Source organism: Onychomys torridus, chromosome 12 (genome assembly GCF_903995425.1).
Source record: "Onychomys torridus chromosome 12, mOncTor1.1, whole genome shotgun sequence".
NCBI classification, from domain to species: Eukaryota; Metazoa; Chordata; class Mammalia; order Rodentia; family Cricetidae; genus Onychomys; species Onychomys torridus.
The window spans coordinates 62,088,878-62,113,735 of record NC_050454.1 but is presented as its reverse complement, the minus strand read 5'-3'; the positions used below and the strand labels follow the sequence as shown (position 1 = coordinate 62,113,735).

The following is a 24,858-nucleotide window of genomic DNA, read 5'->3' as shown; positions in this document are numbered from 1 at the left end:
TTAATTTAGAATTTTTAAGTTCATCAGCTGGTAGTTTCCTGGGAAAAATTTTGTCTTTTTGTTGGGATGTGTGTGTATGACTAATGTGGCCCCAGTGCCTTTTTTTAAAAAATTTTTTAAAACTGGTCTTAGATGCTTGGGTTTTCGTGTTTTGTTTTTGACTGGTTTTTGAATGTCTGAGATTACATGTTTCATGTGCCTTGCTAACAGCTCGGCTATGCTCGCTAGCTGCTTGGGTTCAGATTTTGTGATAAGTTATTTATGCTGTACTACCTTAGAATTAAAAAAAAAAAAAAGCCAAGAAATTGAGTATGGTTTTAAGACCTGAGAAACTTGTAACTCCGTATTTAAACAGCTTTGGAAAACACCACATGGTATGCCATGGTGAGGATGACCATGTGGGCAGGTGCCATCTTGGCTAAGGTCAAAGACGGACAGGATATATGACTTCACCGCCATCACTGGTGAGCCACACAGGCAGTCACCACCTTGACTAAGGTTAAAAAAAAGAGAATCAGGAATGACCTCACTGCCATCTTTAGTAAGGGTGACCACATGAAGATGGGTCCACCCATCAGTTCTCCAAATTATTTTTGATTGGAGAGACTCCTATGTGATAATTCCTGTCCTGACCTAAAAACAAGGTTTATAAAAGATAAAATTTAAAACAATGCTGGTTTACTGAGATATTAAAGCTGCACCTCTGCATTCTGCCAGGGAATGAATCTTGCTTTTCTAACCTAAGAAATGAGCCCACTGATATTTAAACTAAATTGCTTGCAATGTTAAAACTTGGTTTTGCCTTATATATCTTAGGACCACAGCTAAACACCAAAGGCTGAGATACTCTAATCTGATGATGCCTGAACAGTCTGACAAGGGGGTCTCTATTTATCTAAGGTCTATTCAGGCTAACAGAGACCAATTTAAGAATATAATAATGCCTAACCTTTTTGCTTTTACTAACATTAGTAAGCTATAACTAATTGGGAAAACTGTATATCCAGATTTAATCACTTTTAAGGAACTGCATTTTCAAAAAGGTTTATTTTTATTATTCAATTATGTGCATGTGTGTGTTTATGGTTGTGTGAATATAGGTGCCCATGGAAACCAGGAAGAGGTTCTATCAATCCCTTGGCTGCCATGAGCAGGCCATGGGTGCCGAGAACCAAACTTGGGTCCTCTGCGAGAGCAATTAAGTGCTTTTCACCACTGAGCCATCTTTCCAGCCCTTACCTTGTCTTTTTGACAAGTGTTCAGCCTTACTGGTCTATCTGATACTATTCTAAAACCTTAGTTCTTTGGATGGAAATACATTACTTTTCTTACCAACTACCTTGTACCAACTAATTACAGTTCAGCAGAATCTGTTCTCCCCCAAATTATGTTTTGTTCCATGGGGGGTCCTGGGGATTACTACTTTGATAGGTTTTAAGTACTTTGATAGGTTTTAAGCAATGAAAAGAAATACAGAGGAACAAAAGTATGTTCACCAGAGTGGACTGTCAAGATCTTCAACCAACTAAAAATCCCAGGAATCTGTTTTTTTGTTTGTTTTTTTTTTCAGAAGATAACAAAAAACAAAAACTTTCAACATAAGAATTTATTGTATAATAGTTTTATTTTTCTCATTTACTATTTTTACATTTTATGCACAAATATTTTTATCTGAGTAAAAATAGAAAATAACTGTTTTATGTAAAATTACAAAAAAACCAAAGAAATACATAATTGTTATTATGATAGTATAAGTGTCTTTATTTAAAGAGTAAAAATGTATGCAAAAATTCTCCCTTCTACAAAAGACTGAGAATACTTTTTCCTGGGAATAAGTGAAATATTGAAATATCAACGTTTTTATAGCCTTAGATCTGAAGACATTAAGTCAGTCACAGGTTAGTTTTGCAGTTATAAATTTTAAAACATTTTTGTGCTACCTCAAGGATACACTAGTTCTTTATAAAAGGCAGTAGCATAAATGGTAATGCAGAAAATGACAGAACTTGCCAAAAATATTTGGATACATTCCTTAAAAGAAATAACCATACTTGAGAACCACCATTTATCTGGGGAGAAAAATTAAATAATTTTTCCTAATTTATTTACATGGATTGACACCAAAGTGAATGTAATCAGTTAATTCATCACATGGAGATCAACCACACACAGCAATTCTGCCTAACTAGCTGGACTTTTCTAATGTCAACACAAGTGTTCAGACTTCAGGCTAGCACATGTATAAAATGAGCTCAATGTAAACATCACATGGAAAAATTATTTTAAAACAAAATGAACATTTCATTATTCTTGAATGTACAAGGTACAAAAGATGGTCAAACAACTTTATGTTTTTTCTGTTTGACCGTATCTTAAATTCTATGGAAAAAATGTATGATGAAACTGAGCAAAGAATACCACAAATTAATATTTTTCTTTTAGCACATGAGTTGTTTTTAATAAAAGACTAGCAAACTGTGGCCTCATAAGGAAACAGCGATTTTGTATCGAAGTGGAGACAGAGTAATAAAGCTCGAATCAAGGAGAAATCCCTGTCATCTCCTGTGTGGAGGTGCAGAGAAGGATGTGAGAGGTGGAGAGAATTGAACATCTAAAGTCTGAGACTATTCAATTACGACTAAAACGAAAGCTACCAAAGAAAGAACATCTACAGAATGCAGGTGTGTTTTGTTTTCCTTCTTCTTTTTAAACGCATTTGAAAATGCCTAGTAAGGTTTTAGGGACCTAAAAATACGGATGTTTCTTAAAAACAAACAAATGAAACATAAAGCCTGTCCTCTACACCACGTCTCTGAAACATTTTAACTATCAGATTCTCAAGCTCAAAACGTATTATGGAAATATCCTGCTTTGAAACAGTGACTTATGGCTCTCCAGGCTTTGAAAAGATGAGCAAAGCCTTCTTTATAGATACTAAATTGTTATCTGAAGTTAGGTCCTCAAGACCATTTTTATACTCAGATAGTCTTAAAATCTTGGGGATTAAATTATACTGATATTTGCCAGCTCTTCACTAAAAATAAAATAAAAATACAATTGAATTGTTTTTAAGTATTTACTGTAGAATCTTAAAGGACTTAATGTAAGCAAACTAACCATCCTTGAAGACTGATGGCACAGCAGTAGAAAGGATGATGCAGGAGGTGAGCACCCATTCTTTCCTGTCCCTCATAAGCCCAGCCACTGCTTAGTCCTGGTGACACCATCGCTGCAGTCACACGTGCTTCCCCTGCTGGTCAACACCCAAAGGGTTCTGCTAAAGCCGTTTCTGGCATTAACTCAAGGAATAAAATGAGAAGGGTGTATAAAGTAGCCTTTATACTGTTCTGAGGAACACCTTTCTGCTTTGAAAACTATTTGCTAGTCTCTCATATCATGATTTATGCAAAATACTTCAAACAAACAAAAGAAAAAAGATTTTTTTCTAGCCTTTTCTTCTTAGTGTTAGCAAGCACTAAGGCATCTCATATAAGATTTATTTAAAGATTTTAGAAATAATAGTCTTCCTTTTGAATATCTTTTATGTCTTCATACATGCAGAAAGTGATTAGTTGGCCATATATGTTTTTAGAGACAATATTCAAAAGGAAAAAAGATGAAACAAGTGGGAAGTTTATTTAAAGATCACCTACAGCGCCAAGGCAAATATCCTTTCTTAACTATTCACAAGTCATTTACTAACATCTTCAAACGTTAAGTACTTTTGTCTGATCTAAAGTCATTTTATCAAAAACACAGAAATGAATATATAAATGGTGTTGCATAATAATCTGGTACTACAGATTAATTTAAAAAAGGAAGTTAAACCAAATTTTTATTTTCTTGCTGAGGTATACTTTTTTAAATCTGAGAGAAAGAATGATATCATCTTGGAATTTTTGCAATAGCTGGTTTATTAGAATTAAACGCCTCTCTTAAAATAATTTAAGTCCTTGTCCTGACATAATGAATAAACTATACAGAAAACCATTAGTAATGGCTTGAGTTAAGCCAGCTTTAAACCTGGGTCTCATTCAACACTCTTCTGCCAGTTAACTTATTTTTTACTTGCAAATATATAAATTAATGACCTGATAGTTTAGTAATTATCAATATAATTGTATTTGATATGACCATTTAGCTCTGCTTGATTAGATGAAACAGGCACACATGCGTTAGCTGAGGATTTCCTTTTTCAGGCTCTGTGTAAAGCAGCAGAGAGGAAACAGCTTCCCTCCAGCAATGGTTAGTGTCACCAGCTGCTTCCTGGAGACACTTCCTTACCGTCATCTTCAGACGCTACTGGCTATTTTGGTAGGGCTAGACATGAATACTGACCAGTTTAGCTTTCCTGACTGTTAGCAAACTACCCCATGATGAACCTGCTCTCACACTTCAGGCATCGTGGGGATCCTTTAACGTACATTTTCTAAAATATATGCTCAAAGTAAAAAGATCCAAATTCACAAGAGTATGAAATATTTATAAAAAAATCATGCATCAGATTGTACAGTCTAGAAATAAGATTCAAATTCAGTAATAAAGGTTAGAGCAAAGCTTGCTCTCAATATTTAAGAAAAGCCTCAGACTCCCAAGAGGTCCTAGGTCTCAATTGTCCTTTTCTGTTTGTAGCGAGGCAGCAGCCAAGGCTACAGCTGTGACTGGCTGGGCAATTCCATGGAGCTGCATCTTTGCAAGTTTCTTCTGTTCACATTCTGTGACCAAGCGGTTCAGTTCTGCTGCACTGTATCCAATAAGAGTCTTCAAGTCACAAACAAATTTGTACACAAACCTCTTGCCTTGAACTTTACAAATCATGTCCCCATCATAATAATACCTTTAAAAAGAGAAACCATATTAGGACCTTGTAAAAAATGAAGTTTGTACTCCCTATGTTTTAGACTTTTCTACAAATACAAGTCTACAGAGCTCTGTACCCACCACAATAGTTAATGACATGAAACTTTCAAAATGAACTTTTAACGATTGTGATTAACACACTGATTTAGAGACCAACATAATTACTAAAGAGAAGACAAAACAAAGAGCCTTGGAAACAGCAACAGAACCTAACAAAGGGCTTTGAACCAGAGACCATGCTACAAATCCTCACTCGCTCTTGGACTTGCTGCCTCTGTGAGCACAGGAACATCCCATTTCCTCTAATCCTTCATTGCTCATCTATAAAATGAGGTTAAAACAGTACTTACCTCATAGAACTGCTGAGTAAAGGGATAATCTTTATAAAGTGCTTAGCACACAATGACTGCCACAGTTAACCTCTATAAAATAGAAGCTATGCTAATAAGAATCCAGAGAACAAAAAATCGATATATCTAATACAATACAGACATACCTTCATCTTTTCCATTTACCATATAAAGGCTCCCCAGATTTCTTGGTAAAAACAAAACTTTACAGGCCCTGTGATAGTTTAAAAGAAAATGGCCCCCAGAGGGAGTGGCACTATTAAAAGGTGTGGCCTTGTTGGATAAAGTATATTACAGTTGATGTGGGCTTTGAGGTCTTACACATTCTCAAGATGACACGCAGTGTTTGAGACCACTTTTTGTTGCCTGCAAGATGTAGGAATCTCAGCTCCTTCTCCAGCACATGTCTGCCTGCATGCCGCCATGTGCCACCATGATATCAGACTGAATCTCTGAACTGTAAGTTAGCCACCCCAATGAAATATTTTCCTTTATAAAAATTGCTGTGGTCCTTTAAAGAACCTGTTTCCCATGCTGGATTATCTCACTGAGCCTTGATGCAGGGGGAGGAGCTTAGTCCTACCTCTACTTGATGTACCATGCTTTGTTCAAGCCCAGGGAGGCCTGCCCTTTCTGAATGGAGGAGTGGCTGGGGAGGGTAGTGGGAGGAGAAGAGGGAGGGGAAACTGTGGTTGATATGTACAATAAACAAGAAAAATGTTAATTGAATAAAATAAATTTTTTTTAAAAACTGCCATGGGCATGGTGTCTCTTCACAGCAATAGAGACCCTAACTAGGACAGGCCCCAAAAGAATAATTATAAGGGTCAGAACAAACAGGCTATAGGAAGAGGTAAAGGGCATCATAAAGAACCTCAGCTTGTCATGCAATTTAAAAATACAAGTTTATGATAAATAGACACTTGGGAAAAGGAAAAAAGAAAGTGGTTTCCTCTTTCTAGACTGTAATTAGAATTGGTGTAATCACTGTTTCTTGGTAAGAAAAAAGCACACACACGTAAGCCTTAATTGTGTCCAGTCCTTCCTCCCTTCAATCTAGCGCACGCACCACAAGGTGCCATACAAAAGCATGCTCTGCTTTGCTCTCTCCCTCTATTCAGTCCCACAGCTATCTCCCCTTACCTTCGTGAAACTGGATACTAAAACCTCATCAACTCTCAACTATTATCAAATAAACACAAATGACACAAAAGTTAATGGTTTACCATTATCTACCACTCAGGTCTAATAATAGACTGTCAATATCTAGAGCCTCCTCTGTTCCATCCCAACCAATCCTCACTCTAAAGGTAAGTAATTTTACCTTTGCTTCAAGATACTAATGTCATTGCTCCTTTGTATTTTTTTCCTGAAATGCACATCCATAAGTGTTGTAGTTTGCTTTTCCTATCTTACCAAACTATACTAATGAACACACACACACACACAGAGAGAGAGAGAGAGAGAGGGAGAGGGAGGGGGAGAGGGAGAGGGAGAGGGAGGGAGGGAGACCATTTCGAGAACATCACTGTATCCCATTTGTGGTCATAGCTCATCTTTGATACTCGAATGTATCACAACTGGCTTACTCATTTTTTTGCTGATGGATACATGGGTGCGGTCTGATTTAGGATATTCTATTTGTGTGGACATTCAGACATTTCTGTTTTGTCATCTACTAAGAAAAGTTACTTAGGAACTTGGCAGGCACAAGTGCACTCCTCACTGGATCCAGTTCTGCAGGGCACTTCTGGCCACAGTGTGGAAGTACTCCCATAGCTTTACTAACACAAGAAAGTAGAGGTCTTTCCAGTTAGAGTATTCATAGTATTTAGAGAAAATGATTCCAAGTTCTACTTTTGGATATTCAGATTTAGGCAGACGTAAAGGATAAAACTGTAAATACAATTGTAAAAGTGGAAGACAGTATTCACATATTTGATACAATATACATTCAATTTAGTATGTAAATAGCCTCTTTGTAATGCAAATTATAAAAAAATATTAAAGATTAATAAGCAGGCCATTTTTGAACAGGGATGCTTTTAATTGCATAAGACAAATAATCTTATAATCTTTTAAAAAAGCTTTATGTACCACAAAATTATCAGTAAACTCTTAAAAGTCAGTTTTAGCTTTAAATTTTTTTTTAAATCACATTCTGTTTAGTGTGTGTGTGTGTGTGTGTGTGTGTATGTGTATGTGTGTTAGAAGCTAGCGCTCCTCTCCTATTGTGTAGCTCTAGAGAGGAAACTTGGCAGGGCAGGCTTGTGGTGAACACCTTTATCCACTGAGCCATGCATCATTAACCAACTAAACACATACCCATTATCTTTTTTTTTTTTTTTTTTTGGTTTTTCAAGACAGTGTTTCTCTGTGTAGCCTTGGCTGTCCTGGAACTGGCTCTATAGATCAGGCTGGCCTTGAACTCAGAGATCTGCCTACCTTTGGCTCCCAAGTGCTGGGATTAAAGGCATGCACCCACCATGCCCAGCTCACACCCACTATCTTAAGAAAAAGTATTTTATTTTCATTACTTACAAGGCTTTACATCAAGAATGAGAAGCTGCATTTTAGAAGTCTGGTATCAGGGGGAAACAAATAAAGCATACAAACGCTTACCGTAAGGCACGGCTGAGTTTCTCATAGTTCATTGTAGGCTTGTTTTTGCGCTGTCCCCATTTTTGTGCAACCAATTCAGGCTGATTCAGCTTAAATTCGCCTTCATCACCAACCCAAGAAATACAGTCTCGAGCATCCTTGTCAGTGAGAAGTTCTAACAAAAACTGCCACAGTTGGATCTGACCATTGTTTCCTAAATCCATAAGCAGAACAAGCACAGGTCATCACGTTAGAAACTAACACAAGTCAAAGGCAGTGCACAAGTCCTCTGGTTCAATCTCATCCAAGGCAAAAACAAACTTCTTATTTAGAAATATTAACTACAATGCCAGAGAGACAGTCTATATTTATACTTTTACATATCTAACTTGACAAGTTTTATGACACCAATCCATGCAAAAATACCTGTTCTGTTTCCAGGTGAGCTTCTGTCTTCTCCTGAAATCCTTGGCGACCTCTGTACTTTGGCTGCCTTTGCACTACTGTTTATAACTTTGATCGTAGTTGGTGTAGCCGATTGCACTGATGCTGGGATAATTTGCACAGCTAAAAAAAAGGTAAAAAGGAAAGCACTTTCCTTCTATTATAGGAAGTAAAAATAAATGCAATCAATAAAATTAATGTCCCTCTAATTATGTCAAGAAAAGCCTTCAGACCTAGGTAGAGAATCAAGTTATGTTGCAGTTTGTGAATCTTCGCTTAGGGACAGCTAGTCTTCCTGGTTCCAACAATTTAAAATGGCAAATAACAATCAGCAAAGTCACAACACATTTGTGTATAAAAATGGTTTCAAAGATGGTGAAAACATAGAATACCAAGAACTCACATTCATTTATAAGACTATAAACCCAAGAGCACTGTGAGAAAAGCTGGCACTCATTGAAATTGAAAGGATAAAATTTAAACTTAACAATCTGATAATATTTCTGGCATTTTTGGATATGCTATTCAGCAGTGACAATGACTGAAACAGAGTTGCAAGTATCAACAAAGCTAAGTCTCAGTGTTAAATAATAACCAAAGATCCATGTGGCAAGCCTCAAGCATGCACAGAATAATGGCTACAGAGTATTTAGGGTAGCAGAGCTGGTAGAAAGGAAAAAACTCTGAAAGAATAGTTGTGGATAATCAGTTCTCAATTTAGAGAAGGAAAACAGGATCTCAAGTAAGCAAACCCAACACACAGGCTATATTCCTGGTCTACATGGGACAGTTATGATGTTTCATTCCTCTGTGAACCCTACGATCTGTCAGAAAGCTATGCTGAAACTTTAACTTGAAATTATCTAATAAAGAAGCATTTCTACTGATAAGTGGGCAAATTCTATGAATGAATACTCACGCTGATCAATTGTAACTATCTCATTCATCTGTTGTTCTTGGCTTGCCAAAACATCTGAAGAAGACAAAAAAAATTCATTTTCATTTAAAACCAAAAATATAATTTCCAGTCCAGTAAAACTGAATTTAGCAAACACAATGTTTCTAGAAAGCCCTATAATTAAAATCAAAACCAGTAAGACAAACAAACAAGATATATATTAAACAACTGAAACTTGAGCAGGATAACAAAACCCCAAACCTCTTGAGATGTTTCATTTTGGAACATTCCCTTTTGAACAGACCTGCCTTAACTTTATAATATTCCTAAAGTTAAATTTCCAGTAAAATCTTAGTTGTCCTAAGAGCTACAAAGTAACCATGTTTAAAACACCGCTTTCAGTGTTAGACCTTCAGTACAGCCAGGAGTTCATTGTATCAGTTTGGTTCCTTAGAGAACCCTGACTAACACAGACCTGGACAGCATATTCTACAAAGCATTCATCAACCAACGTCACTCTTCCCAGATCAGATGCTTACCCTGTCATATAATCACACACCCAAGTTTCCAGCACTCCAAACTATGCCTGACTGTCAAAACTGAACCTGTCAGTGATCATCTTGGGACCAAGCGAGTCATCAGCCTGGGACCCCAAAAAGACTGAGGGTGAACTGCCTGGGACCAGTTTGAGATACAAGAGCCCACAAGGGTTAGGAGACTAAGACAAGGTCTGCATCCTACCTATTAGACAGAATTTTCTTTGGGGCTCATAAATTTGAGGTCTTAATTATTTAGGACTAGCTTCAGAGAGATAAGGGTTTAGATCTTAGCAATTATGACCACTTAGGTAAACTTTTGACCTCTGGGTATTCTTCACATCTAAATGAGATCTCACACAGATCACAAGGCTGTTGTGAATGTTAAAGAAAACTGTTTTTAAGAAGCACACAACAAAGTTAACTTTTCAGTAAACTGAGGATTATTATATTTTATTCAGGACTCTAGTTCTGAACATTCTACCTCAGAGCTGTTCTCTCTTAAAGGCTTTGTTTGTGGTAGACTTTTTTCCTCACTATTTTTAAAAGTCTCAATGAAGAAAAGAGCTACTAAAGTTGAAATGGTTCCATCTGTCACTAAATGAATAGAGGTAGCTTAGCCTTAAAGGAGACATATTAGAAATGAGTCATTAGACAGCCCAGACACTGGTAACCTGGAAACTCAGTTTCAAAACCTTCATTCTCAAAGACTTGAGTTTGGTATGGTTCTTAGAGCCTCTCAAGACGGAAAGCAGAACACACAAAGTGATAGGTTTTTGAATATTTAATCTAAGAAAATATAGAAATCTGAATACAGTATTTCTCTAAAGTCCCCCTACTCTTGGCCATGCATGAAGGAGATAGAATGCTGAAAAGCGAAGTCCTGGGGAACATGGGGCAGTTTGAGGAAACATTAGGCTCTAAGGGTATAAAGCTGACAAGACAGATGCTCCCATCAAAAGCATGCTCAAGAATTTGTATGCCTGAAACATTTCGTTATCTTCCCAATATAGTAGAACCTAAAAAAGAAATTTTAACAGGAGCTGCATTCACATGGGCCAAGTGGTAATCAAGGTACAGAAAGGTTCTCCCTCTTCAGACAGCTCCACAAGAAATCACTAAGGCTCACTAGCCAGCAGGCTGCTCAGTAACAGTTCTGTCCTAGGAAACAGTACCTTCCAGAGTTAAACTATAGGACTTTCTTCTTTCTGCTCTCTTGGGAAGTGATCTGAGGAGACTTGGGAACTACAGATATTCGGTCACAAACAGCCTTCTAGATCATCATGCCCATTCTGTAAATGCTGACCTGGGCCTTGGATTCTAAAATCAAACGCCATTCATTGTCTTACTAGAGCAGAGCAAAGATCCACACTGGACGGGCAAGCAATTCTGTGAGATACTTAGGGAGGCTGTACAACTCTAGAGCAGAGATTCTCTGAGGAGAACCCATCCTACTGCATGGAAAAGGAAGGATAAACAAGACTTTTGCCTCCTGACATGAAGAGCAAATAAGTACTCATTTTACAGTTTGAGAAACATCAGGTGAATCAAAATGTGCCAAGCACAAGAAAGAGCTGATCTGGGAGAGACTGGAAAAAGAGACTACTTTAAGTACTATTACTGTTGTAGTTCCAAGAATTCCAACAAGAAAATGTTTGAATGAACATGATTCAGTTGAGACTCTGAAAGTACTACCAAGACATTCAACTTACTCGTGTATAAGAACTGAAGCTGGTAATAATGCTATACAGCCAATGAATATACAGACTCTTAGTAACACTTAAAAAACCATCTATGAGAATCCATTCAAGATGTAACAAGCAGAGCTTCTTTCCAGAGCTCATTTCTTACTCAACAGCAGAATGACCCTTGGATGAAAATACTGTCAAATTACTGTGTAAGATCCTCTTTCCTCATCAGTGTATAGCAGAACAAAGATGGAGCCGTGACATTTCCACCCTTGACTCTAACAGAAAGAACAGCATCTATCCACTTATAAACTGAAAACTACAGAGATTTGGCTAACATCACTGACATACTGATAAGATTGCTTACCATTTACTGTAAAAGTTATTAACATATGGGATAGATTAAACAAAACAATTGTATTTATTTGAACTCTTTGGTCAGCCAGGCAGTTTTGAAGCTTTGTGCATAGTCCCTTGTGGCTCTTAGAAAAATCTCATTTATTCAACTAGAAGGCATTTCAAATGCCTGATTCTATAAATAAGAGGCTAAGAGGGAAGTCTGTGATCAAATGCAGACAGTGACCAGGCACAGAGAAGGCAATGGTTAGAACACACGAAAAGGGCTAAGGGTGGAGCATCCCCGGGAGACTGAAGACTTTGGATGCCACTTTAGCCAGGCTTGCACCTGCAATCCCATCACATGGGAAACCGCAGCAAGGTTCATGCATTAGGCTAGCCACTGCACATAGTAACACCTGTCTCAAAAAGAAAAACAAAAGAGAGACCTTGGAATGCCATATAAGCCTGAACTAGAATCTTAGTTTGTACACTCCCTAGATCTAACACTCTGTAGGAATCTCATAGCCTCAGTTTCTCTCATAAAAATTAAAAAATCAGAAAAGTAATACTTTATGGCATTACTATAGGAATTGAGATAATACATAAAGAACTCTTCAAACTACCTATAACAATAAATGTTAATTACTACAGTACGTGTTTGCTTATTAACAATAAAATGAAAACAAAGTTACAAAAAATAAAACTTTAGTTACAATGCAAATAAATAATAACTCTAGTTTTATACATTTTCGAAGAAGCTCCAGATGACTCCAGAGAATTTCTCCCCGAGGGACCCGCTGAAAAAAATCTTCTTGGTTGAGACTACATAATTCTCTTCCCGAAATGTTGAGTGTGGTGAGGTCTATATCAGTCATGCTGAACTCCTTCATTACCCAAACCACCCAATGCAGGACTTGGTCTGTGGACCACTGTATAGGATCTAGAAAGAAAAATATTACCTTTAGCCTAGTTCCATCTTAGATCAATTTACAGTTAATTTCTCAATACACATATATATACACATATGAAATCCAGACAGATGTTTTTCCAAGTGAAACAATGGATTCTATGAAGAACGACTTTCATGCTGATGCTATACTTTCTTCTTTATTCTTTGTCAATTCCTCAATCTGTCTCCAGAGGAGTCACTTGGTTCTCTATCAGTTAGTCTGGAATTGATTTATCATAAAAACCAAACTATAAAATCATTCTCTAGTGGGCCAAATGACAACTAAACTATATTATCTAGGAGATAATGGAGGGTACTGCCCAAGCTCAAATATTATTTTGTAGTATTGTATGGTTTGGTGCCTTGAGACAAATTAAATGGGATCCTAGGGAGCTAGAATTACTTTTCACCTTGTGCACAATGCACCCTTTCCCTGCCACTTCCAATAAAAGGTTAGCTACCTTGTACTCACACTTGGTGGCACTTATGAGTAGTATCTAACTAACTGTTACTCAGCTATTCCCCCATTGGTATCAAGGCTGTAACTCCAAAGACTGGCAAATCTGCCTTCAAAGTCTACCACAGTACCTTGAATATTTGTTGACTTTATACAAAGAATACCCAAATTACTTCAACTTTTCTGTTCTTTTTGTTTTTACAAGCTAACTGAATTTTCAAATAGAAGGAAAAGATTGCCAGTATATACAAAGATTTCATCACTATACTCCTGGCACCTAACAGGAAATGTTATCTGTGGGACTTGATGCTGGATGAATTTTGGCACTGGCACTCTTGTTTGAAGATGACTGTCTACTCAAGTAATAGTGATCACATACCCAACAAATGTGTGTTACTCAGTAAAAAATTATGTGAAGAAGTAACAACCTTTTTGTCAAGGAACAATTTATAGTAAAAATTAACACAGGACTGAAAGCAAGAAGAGAAGGGGAAAAGTCTAGGAAGATGGGAATAAAGTGTCATTTTTCTGAATGTACACAGAGAGACAGAAGGAAAAGCAACTGAGGGTGAAACCAGAAACCTATAAATGCTCACCAAAACCAAACAGAAAAACACCCAGGTGACAAAATATCTACCACAGAGTCCATATCATACATGGGTGAAGACAAAGCCATGTTTCTAGATATTGTGTGTGTGTGTGTGTGTGTGTGTGTGTGTGTGTGTGTGTGTGTGTGTGTGGTGGCACACTCTTGTAACCCCAACCGTTCAGGAGACTTGAGGGAAGCTTGGCCAACAGTCAGCTCTCATCTCAGGTAGTAAAAAAGTCATGCAGAAGAATGCAAAGGGAAGCGAACAACATAATTCATTCTGAGCAAAGGAAGTCGGAATTCAGCCAAGAAGCAGTCACGGGAAGTACAGCAGGCCAAACTCAAACACAAATGCTACAGAATAGTTTTCCTAAGGCAGCAGCCACTGAATGCAGGGTCAGGGAAGGATGAGAACACAGTGAGAAGCACAGGGGCACAACAAGGAGATGCACAGACACGGCTTGGTGAAAGCAGATCAGGAAGGAAACAACAAAAGAGACAATAGAGATCGAACAGATGCTGGGCCTGGTGGTGCCTGGTTACCTGGGTGTTTGAGGCAGGAGGATCATTCACAGTTCAAGGCCAGCCCGGGCAATTTAAGGAGACCATGTCTCAAAACAAAAACTTGAAAAGAGGGTTGAGGATACAGCTCAGTGGTAGAGTGCTTGTCAAGCATCCATGAGTCCATGGGGTCAACCTCCATTACTGCCAACAAAAGCGAGAGAAAGGCAAGAAAGGAGGGAGGGGTGGGGACCATGAAGGGTGGAGTGCATGAGAGTGACTAGGCAGCAAAGGAGAGCTGAGAGAGCCTAGCGCTCAGCCTGGAGTTGCTCAGCCCTGGAATGCTACCTGAGAGCAACTAAGACGGCTCTGAGTTAGCCAAGTTACCTTGAACCGCACCTCCCTTTCAAAGATTTCAGAAAGTCAGCTCATTTTCTATAGAAATTTACAGGAAACTATCAAGATACGTAAGGCAAGGGAAAGAGCCTCTCCTGTTTTCCTCAAACACTATCCGTAGATAGTAGTAGTTCAGTGTAATCTACTGAACTGGCCGCGTATTCATCTTTTCTCAGAGCAGCACTTACTTAGGGATGCCCAAGCACAGCAACCCAGACACAGTCACGAGGGGGACAGAGGTTTAGCTCCTAAACATTAAGTTGGGCAAGAACCAATTTACTCAGGAAAGCCAAACTACGACCCAAACTGTCCACCAGGGAGGATCCCAGTAGAAAGTGAGAACTCCTTGCTTCAGATCTAGGACTGCTCAGGTCGTGCTGACTCCAGGCAGCAAGAAAGGCAGAAGGATAAAGAGGCGGGAACTCATTTAATGTATTCGGCGGGATTGTTCTTTTAAGAATACACATTACCATGAATAAATACTAATGCATACCACGACGAAAGAAAAGGTTCTTACTATAACCAAACGAAGATAAAGACCAAACACAAAGAGCAGATGCTCAAGAACTTGAATTAAGGTGCCTCTGAATGTTTTATATGACAATAGTAATGGAATGGGGTCATCAAACCTAAAAGAAAAGTGAAATTGTCCACTTTAATGTGCTATGACACTACCACAAGCAGAGCAGAGTAAAATGTATTGTTTGGAAGTATAAAGCCAAAAATCTTTTTGAAGGAACCCTTTCCAGAGAATCTGTAAATGGAATGAAAGAATGGGGAGCAAACAAAAGGTTGAGGCTAAGAACACAGAACTGGAGGCCTCAGCATACAGTGACCCAAAGGCCAAGAGGACAGCTCCGGAGATGTGCAGGCTGCTTCCAGACCCACAGGAGACTGAGAAACAAAGTCTGGATGTGCATACAAACCTAGCCAACTATAAATAAGACTCAGGGAGCTGAGCAGGTGACTGCTGCAAGAACAGGACAAGCTGGTGAATTCTAGGATAGCCTGGGCTAGAGGGAGACTGTCTATAAACACACTAACAAAAAACCAGTCAAAGAACAAAAAAAGAAGTCCATCCTGAACTCAGGAAACCTAAAAGTTGTCTAACATGTTCTTTAACAAATGAGCAGGCCTAAGGCAATCAGACTAACTTAAGTGAAAGTTACAGAGCAGTTTATAAAACAGAAAAGGAAGCCAAGTGCCTGCAATCCCAGTAAATGGGGAGGCTTACGCTGCATGACCATAAGCTAATGTCCATCTGGGCCACATAGGAAGGCTTCATCACAAAAAAACACACTAAAGCAAACCATCTACACCACACCACACACACCAGCCAAGTCATCAGATGAAAGCTGGTGCAGAACTGGCTTCTAAGAAGCTTGCTTTCTATCAGACCTGTGAGAGAGGCTAAACAAAGGAGTTTACCAGTGTGGAGAAGACAGAGCTATGGAACTGGATAGCTAGTTAGATACAATCACTAATACTTTTATTGTGTGAATATTATTTGTATTTAAGAATCTACATATGCTATTAAATGTTAGTATCTGGAAAAAACAAATTTTTAGAAAATTCTTTTAAAAAAGAATAAAAATCACAAGCTATCATTTCAATATATGTATTTCATAAAGGAAAAAATACATATTTGACTCTGAATTTGTTTTTATTGTTTTAACATTTTGGATAGCCCATCTCTTTGATAGAGCTGTAACTACTAAAAAGTTATTAATTTCATTTTCAGATTAGTTTAATGGGCAATACTAAAAATATTCGCACGTATAACCACATGAATGAAGAAGTGTCTAAGCTGCTATCAAGAGAGAAAGCTGGTTTATATTAATGTGAACTTTAAGGGATTTCCCAATGTGGGTCAGTATTTCAAAGACATTTAAAGTAGTTATAGTTAATCATATTATATTTCAGTGGTAATTGAGGTAGTAAACTTGTCAAAAACTGCATGTAGATCAAGAAAGAGAAGTTTGAAATGATAGTTTTCTGAGAAAATATTACTCATTTGTAAGCTTGCTGTGGTATTTTGAATGTAATTAAATGTGTCAGGGGTGTCCCTGAACGGAGGCCTAGTAGAGAAGCCACCGTGTGAAGCTGTTTAGTTGAAGCCTGGATTGCAGAGGTGCAGTCTGGAGTGTGTCCTGCTGACTCTCAGTCTGACTTTGGCCCAGTATCTCCTTGCTACTCTCCTTCCCTGTGTTTGGAACAGCAATGTATATCCTGAGTCATTATGTGCTGAAGGATGTGATCTGCTTTTGAGTTTGATTTTTACAGGTGATTAAAGTTAAGAGTCTGCATGAATCTCTCAGAAAAGACCTTGAACTTTGGATTTTTAAAACACTATGGAGACTGTGATAGACTATGGGGACTTCTGAAGTTGGACTAAATACATTTTGCTTTATGATATTGTTACAAGCTTCTGGGGGCCAGGGAGTGGAATATGGTTGTTTCAGTGTAATTGGGCATGGCCTTGTTGGAGGAAGTATGTCACCATCAGGGCGCGTTTTGATGCTTCCCAAGCTCAAGATATTGCTCAGTGTCTCAGTCAACTTACTGTTGCCTCCAACATGTAGGACTCTCAGCTACTTTCCCAGTACCATGTCTGCCTGCATGCCACCATGCTTCCTGTCATAATGGACTGAACCTCTGAACTGTAAGCTGCCACCTCAAATTAAATGCTTTCCTTTAAAATTTGCCATGGTCATGGTATCTCTTCATGGAAACAGAAACCCTAACTAAGACACTTGCCTAGTAGATAAAAATTTCATGACAAAGCATTTCATCAATGATGATCTCAAGTATTTTAAATTTATTTATCTATTTATTTATTCATCCATTTATTTATTTATTTATTGGAGACAGAGTTTCTCTGTGTTAACAGTCCTGGCTGTCCTGGAACTTGTTTTGTAGACCAGGCTGGCCTCAAACTCACAAAGATCCACCTGCCTCTGCCTCCCAAGTGCTGGGATTAAAGGCATGTGCCACCACCGCTCGGCTTAAATGTGCTTTTAAGTAAATGACATTCCTAGTAGGACCTTGAACCACAGAGAATCAATCACCTTTATGATTACTTCCTGTGACTCTACTACTACTGAAGATGTCTTATGGAAAATGCAGCAAACACTGCAAAACACTATTCAGCATTTTCATGTCCCTTTCTTCCCTTCTCAGCATTTCCTCTCAGGTGATTCCGAACTTGCTATCACAAAGGTCAAATAAACTATATAGCCACACTAGCTTCTACATGCCAAAAGTAAGTTTCTACATGTCACAATAAGGAATTGCATATAGCTATCCCTTGGCATTTATGGGGAACTGGTTGCAGAAGGCCAGGGATACCAAATTCCTCAGACTCTATGTCTTCTACAAAATAGTGCAGTATTTACTTATGAAGGATGTCCATGAAAGAATGTAACTTACACCATGTCTAATAAGATACCTAATACAACGTGAATACTCTAAGTTGTTATTGTATTATTGAGGGAATAGTGGTTAAGAGCACACTCCCAACTCTTCAACTGTATGATACTTTGTTTCCCTAACATTTTTCTTCTATTGCTTCTAATGAATGTTCCCTCATTTCTAAGTTGTCCCCTATAGTTCAGCTTTATCGAAACTCTACAGTAACTTAAACCCAAATTAAACAATCGTTCTATGATTACCAAACTAGATGTTACTTTTATTTCTGACTTTCTCAAAAGCATCTCAAGAGTGTTACTGACCTATAACTCTCCCTCAATAGTAGTGATACTTCATAGTAATTTCCTTCTGTCTTCAGCTGTACCACTGATTTTGAGTTTTATTTTTGAGACAAGGTCTCATTATGCAGGTCTGGCTGACCCAGAACTAAAGAGATCTGCCTGCCTCTGCCGCTGGAGTGCTGGGAATAGAGACATGTGCCATTACACATGGCATTCTTTAATGTTTTCCTGTTTCCCTTTTTCTCCTGCCCTACATGTTGTCTTGGAACCAGTAATGTGTTCTTTTTCGTGTTTCTTTCAAAAGACTTTTACTTTTATGTCTTCAAATACAAACCCAATATGAATGTGCTCGACACACTATCTGTATCTCCAGCCTGAGAGTTTGTGCTGCTGAAATTATGTGAATTTAAGGGTACCCTAAACTGATTATGTACTTTACTTCAAAGTCAAGTGCTACCTACCAATACTCTCCCTTAAGAAGTCTTTATACCAGACATCCCTACATCCTCCAAGACTTTCAAAGGTATGCTTAGCAGTTAGGAATTTAGTTTAAAGGTCAAGTGCTTGCCTAGCTAGCATCAGGCATTAAGGCCAGTCCTATACAGGGTTAAGGGGTGTGTCGTCAAAGGCATGCTCTGCTCTTGGGGATCATCATTAGCCCAGAATTTACCATGGTGCCTAGTGAACAGTGTCCTGCCACTGTAATGAAAGGCGACCAATCTGTGCCGAAAACTGCCGCTCCAGTCACTCAGGCTGTCCAAGTTAGGTCAGTGCATGAGTACCTCTCTCCACGGTCACCATCTGCCAACCCATCACTGTTCTCACCTCTCTTCCTTTTTACTGCCAAAGAAGCCACCCAGTCCACGCTCATACTATGTTCTTGCTTTCTCTCACTCAGCCACTATGTGCCTTATGGACACCTGGGCAATATTCATTTTTCTTTTTTAGTTATCACTTTCACTGACCAAATCCAGTTCTGCGATGTGAGAAATAACTCTTGATCCAATACAGCCAAGTAAGTACTCTTGCACCTATCCAGGTCTACGCTTTGCTCTAAATGTCTCCTGTTTGAAACATCCTTCATGGCAGTGTAGTTTCTCAGAATAAACTCACCCCCATTTTCCTCAGAGTACTCTGATCCTATGACATTCTTGTTTGTTTTTTGAGAAAGGGCCTGCTACAGAAGCCTAAGCTTGCCCTGAATCCATGAACTACTGTCTCAACTCCATTTGGTATTCCTCAAAATATTCATTTCTTTTATGTTCTAAAGGCATGCTTTATTTGTATTAGTCACTGACAGTTTAAACTTTCTATGACACTCACCTCTTTTTATTTATCATCTTTCTCTTCAACTACACTGTGAACACGCTACGGGCAGAATTCCTTCTAATAATTCTTTGTATTCCAAGCAATCAGCATAGTATTTGTTCATTATGTTCTTAGTATGTTATAGTTCAAAACTAGATACGTAAAAACCAATCATCTTTCTAGAACATCTACATTAAAAATGTTCCATCTTACCCACATCTAATTCCCTGACTGCTCCCACCCCCAACTGTCTCATTACCATAGGGGATCCCGAGGCGCTCCTGCTCTTTTCTGTAGCCTTCCAGCGCAGCAGCCCATCTCGTCACTTGCTCCGAGGTTTCATCCGAAATCGTTGTGATGTGCTTGGTACCATCAAGAGTGATCACTTGGGCTTCTTCAACGAGATGTGCTTCTGCTTCTGCATGGTGGGCATCGGGATCAATGACCACTTCAACTGTTTCCGCAGTTTTAACAATTTCAAGAATGTTTAGCTTTGGTTCAATTCCTAACAGGAGATAAAACAAAAATACAAATTTAAATAAAAACCACAAGACACAAAGAGCTAAAACCAAAGTTTATTTTTCCAAATGAGAAAATAATGAGAAAGTTCTTGAAATAATGAAAAACTGAACAGATCTTTATTTCTAAATAAGTACAATTCTACAGCAACAGTACTGTGTCAATATTAATTTTCTGACTTTGGCAGTTATGTGATTACACAGAAGAATGCTTGAGCAGTTTTACTGCAGTGCTGAGGATCAAACACAGGGCCTCACACATAAGATGGAAGTACTCTAGCTCTGAGCTGTACCCTAGTCTAGGACCCTTGTTTTTAAGGAAACACAGACACTGATGATATATTTAGAGATAGAAAATAATCATGTCTGCAATTTATCCTGAAATAATTGAAAAATAAAAATGTATGCTTGAAGAAAAAAAAAGTAAAGTCAAATGTAATAAAATTTAACACCTATGTAGAGAATATCTAAAAGTTCTTTAACTTAGCATTCTAAGTTTTAGCAGTAATTCACACCTGAGCACACTAACTTGACAAACCTTACCTACATATACCACATGGGAAAAAAATGCCACTTCTTACAACAGTAATAGAAAAAAAGATGAAGGTATTGATAATAATGATATTGATATAAAAAACTCCAGAAACTAGAAAGTGCATGAGTAGCTACACATTCTTCAAGATTTTACAAACCTTCTAAGAAAATTAAAATAAGACTCTGTTCTCTTTCTCTCTTAAATAGGATCACATGAAGCCCAAAATAGCTATTGCCCTGTGTTTGCCTTCCAAGTGCCACTGTACTTGGCTGTCTGCCTTCTTTTTACTTGTGTGTGTGTGTGTGTGTGTGTGTACACCTACGTACAGGTGTACACATGCACATGAAAGTCAGAACTGATGTGTGGTATCTTCCTTCATCTTATTTTTTTGGGTCAGGATGTTTCACTGAGTCTGAGTGCCACAGTTAATTTTGACTGGAAAGTCAGCAAGTCCCAAGGATTTTCCTTTCTCTGCTCCCCACACTGGCATTATAGGTAAGAACCAGTGTCCAACTTTTACGCGGTGGTGGGATTTGAACTCAGGTCTTCACACTCACTCACAGCACTTTACAGACTGAGCCATCTCCTCAGCCCTTGTCTTCCATCCTAAACATCTGCTGACTTTGTTCAATTAAATTCACATCAATTAACCCTCATCCTAAAGACAGTCAGGCCCTATATCATTAAAAACTGTAGTTCCTGTGGAAAGGATAGAAATAAAGTTGAGGTAAGTGATTTATCACTACAGAGACTCCTCAATGGAGATTTAGTGAGGCAAAAACTTAAAGCTATTTCAGAAATCAGAATTACACTTAGAAATGATACTCTAAGAACAATGGTAAACAACTGTACGTAAGATATAGTATTTATTAAAAATAAACTAAACTGGTAAGGGCAGGAGTGGGGGTGAATATAAAAATAGAATAAAATTCTCAAGGAATAAAAATGTTAGAAGAAACAGTTCTTTATGATGTGATCTGCTATTATAGTTCAATATATAGCACTATCTCACTTACAGGAAAGATGCTATACACTCAGCTTTACCCTGAAGATGTACTCAGTGAACAAAAACACCAGTCTAGAACCACTCCAGGCATCTGGACACTTGTCTCAAACACCTTCAGCAGACAGATTTCAGCTATCTTGTGGGACAAACATGAACTCGATTCTTAAGTATCTCCAATGGAAGCAACTTACCTTGGTAGGAAATTACCTGTACACTAAGCTGTACAGTTCCATCTGTTTTCACTCCTTGGTCAAACAAGCTTCGTTCTGGATCCAGCTAAACAGACAAGTGTAAGTAAGATTATTTTAGCTCAATCATTAGCTAAGTTACTGTCTGTGGTTTAGTATAAACCAGTGTACCAAACGGAATTCCTGAGCATACTAATAATTTATAAGAATGTATTTAATTATAAAGCTGTCATACTATTTACTTGCTAAAACTAGAAATATTTTCACCACTGAGGAAGTAATGGAGGACAGCAGAAACCCACCACATTAATTTTTCTATTTTGGTGGTGCTGAGGACTAGTCAGGCCTCATGAGTGCCAGGCAGACAGACATCCTGCAATCACTCCCTGCTGCTGCAAAGTTATTTTAAGTGGCAGCTTTCTACGGAAGCTCTGCAGTCTCAGCTGGGATCTTAAATAACACCAACAGGCAATTCTTCATTCTGCAAATGCATTTTAAAGACAAGGTAATCCAATGTTTATCAGATAAGTTAAGACGTTAATTAGCTGCTGACAATTTATCTAAGTTTACTAACATATTCATGCCGTATCTCCCTTGTAATTAATGCCACCACATATTAAAACTCAGGATTCACGCTAAAGCCTCTGATCATAACGTTAATATAATTAAAGGATTCATGGCTCAACTACTGGACCTACTCTTGTCATCATTCCATGTCCTTGGAACACTGGTGCTCTCTTCTCTTCATAGCTCCTTCTAGTGAATGCATTTCTTACCATGGCTGATTAATGACATAAAGATAATCTTGACCTCTGATATTGTATCACTAGCTTGGAACAGGCTTCCATCATAAGTACCTTGTGTCTCCATGGGTCTGCACATATACTCAACACACAAATCCTCCTTTCACTCTTATTACCAAGAATTCAGTAAAGGTATGATCCCAATTTCAACGACTTACAATGTCTTATACAGAAAACCTATAGTATTAAGTGGACTTTATATCCAACTTGAACAGAAACAAAACAAACTCTGTAACACATTGGACTGGCTAAATGTGGCAGTTTCTACTCCTGAATGTAAGTCTTTACTTGGCATTTTAAACATTCTCTGAACATCAAGACTTTCCTCCAGGTCAAGAGGACTCTAGCATTACCTACTAGAAGCTATGGCCTATGTATCTTGAAGAGTTAGATCTCAGATCCTGAATACAACAGCATACTAAGACTTGGACATATAAGGACAAGGCTCCAGCATGGTTGAATATGTAACATATTCTTCAAAGAAGTACAACTCAGTGATTGCTCCAGCTGCTTTCAAGTTGGCATTTATCTGACGATGCCAACGCATTCCCAGAAGCAGCAGGTACTAATGTCAAATGCATGCTTGCACTGACATGGGAGACAGAAGCTGCCATGCTCACATTCTTTATTCAACTGAGGAAAGGTGCTAGAGGTATGTGAAATCCCAGCATAGCTCTCAAGTTAATGATATCATGATTTACATATACTTCCATTATCCAGAAAGGCTTACTGAGAAACTGATAGAATAGGTACTTTGTAGGCCGTATTTCATTATGAGGCCAGGTATTCTAGTTTTCATTGCAGAATAGAAATAATAACATGGTGGTTTTTGATGACTGATACAAGTAAATAGGATCACTTAGAAGTATTCTGCAAGTGTTTAACTCAAAGTGCTCTATCCTTATAGCTCTAGCTCACCACTTTTAGTGACTATTTTGAATCCTGCCTTTATGTATTGAATATTCTGTTTTAAAAGATTTACTTTTAGGATCTTTATAAATATACTATTACACAGGTGAGCATTATGTAGGAATTCTTTGAAGGAGAACTGTTGGGCACTTTACACTTCTAATAAGATACTGAATATCAACTGCTTTCAAAATACCATATTAATTTATCTTCTCACTACTAAGAAGAAAATTTAACATGTTGTTTTAAGTAGATACAACCATAGTCTCTAATTTTAGAAGGCAATATCCAATCACCATTAACATATATTATATGTATATTAAAAGGAAAAAGACTTAAAACATGGTTAATAGCAACTAATGCATATTTCAATTTACTTTATAACAGAATATTGTTTAATGGTAACTGCAGAGGACTCAAATTTTTAAAATACTGAGGCAAAGTTCTGTAATACATGGAAAAATGGTATCACAAGACAGTCATGAAGATTACAGAAAGTAAAGAATAAAGTTGGGCGGGCAGTGGCGCACGCCTTTAATCCCAGCACTCAGGAGGCAGAGGCAGGCGGATCTCTGTGAGTTCGAGGCCAGCCTGGTCAACAGATCAAGATCCAGGACAGGCACCAAAGCTAAACAGAGAAACCCTATCTAGAAAAACAAAAAAAATATATATTAATAATAATAAAATAAAATAAGCGAAGCAAACAATTTAGAAAAATGACAAAATATACATTCATCTGTTAATGTGAAGAAGTGTCCAGATGCTAGTAATTACTGTGAGCTTAAGAAAAGTCATGGAACACTAGTTCAGCAATCTTACTCAAGTTACTACTTCTTATACATTAAGGTAGGGTCACCTGGAAAAAAGGTAAACCAAGTCTGTGAGAAAGCTTCAAAATACTACAATACTACAATGGGAAATACTTCCAATTTACTACCAGAGAAAATGCAAAGGCAATACAGCCAGGCAGTGGTAGCGCACACCTTTAATGCCAGCATTTGGGGGGCAGAGCCAGGTGGATCTTTGTGAGTTTGTGAGTTCGAGGCCAGCCTGGTCTACAGAGAGAGATCCAGGAAAGGCACAGAGCTACACAGAGAAACCCTGTCTCGGAAAAAACAAAAAACAAACAAACAAACAAAAAAAGGCAATACAAACCATTCCGTCAATGGCCCTCATTCTAAAGGTGAGAAAACTCGTATTAAGTAAGTTAAGTCAGTGAGCACAAAGTTCTTCAGTCTCACTTCTTAATGCTTCCCACTACTCTATCATTAAT

At 38.0% G+C, this 24,858-nt stretch overlaps 1 protein-coding gene across 3 annotated transcripts in view; it reads right to left on the bottom strand.

The window, feature by feature from the left end:
• Window positions 1–1,681: 1,681 nt before the first annotated feature.
• The window catches only part of Gabpa (GA binding protein transcription factor subunit alpha), a 29,865-nt gene continuing 6,688 nt past the window's right edge, over window positions 1,682–24,858 (bottom strand). For all 3 annotated transcript variants that reach the window (XM_036203196.1, XM_036203194.1, XM_036203195.1), the window contains exons 4-10: window positions 21,877–21,961; window positions 19,886–20,131; window positions 12,462–12,656; window positions 9,175–9,228; window positions 8,238–8,378; window positions 7,833–8,025; window positions 1,682–4,837 (exon numbers count right to left, since the gene is read on the bottom strand). In XM_036203196.1, coding sequence (XP_036059089.1) covers window positions 4,609–4,837; window positions 7,833–8,025; window positions 8,238–8,378; window positions 9,175–9,228; window positions 12,462–12,656; window positions 19,886–20,131; window positions 21,877–21,961 — 1,143 coding nt within the window. In that variant the 3' untranslated portion in view covers window positions 1,682–4,608. The remainder of the gene's footprint in view (window positions 4,838–7,832; window positions 8,026–8,237; window positions 8,379–9,174; window positions 9,229–12,461; window positions 12,657–19,885; window positions 20,132–21,876; window positions 21,962–24,858) is intronic.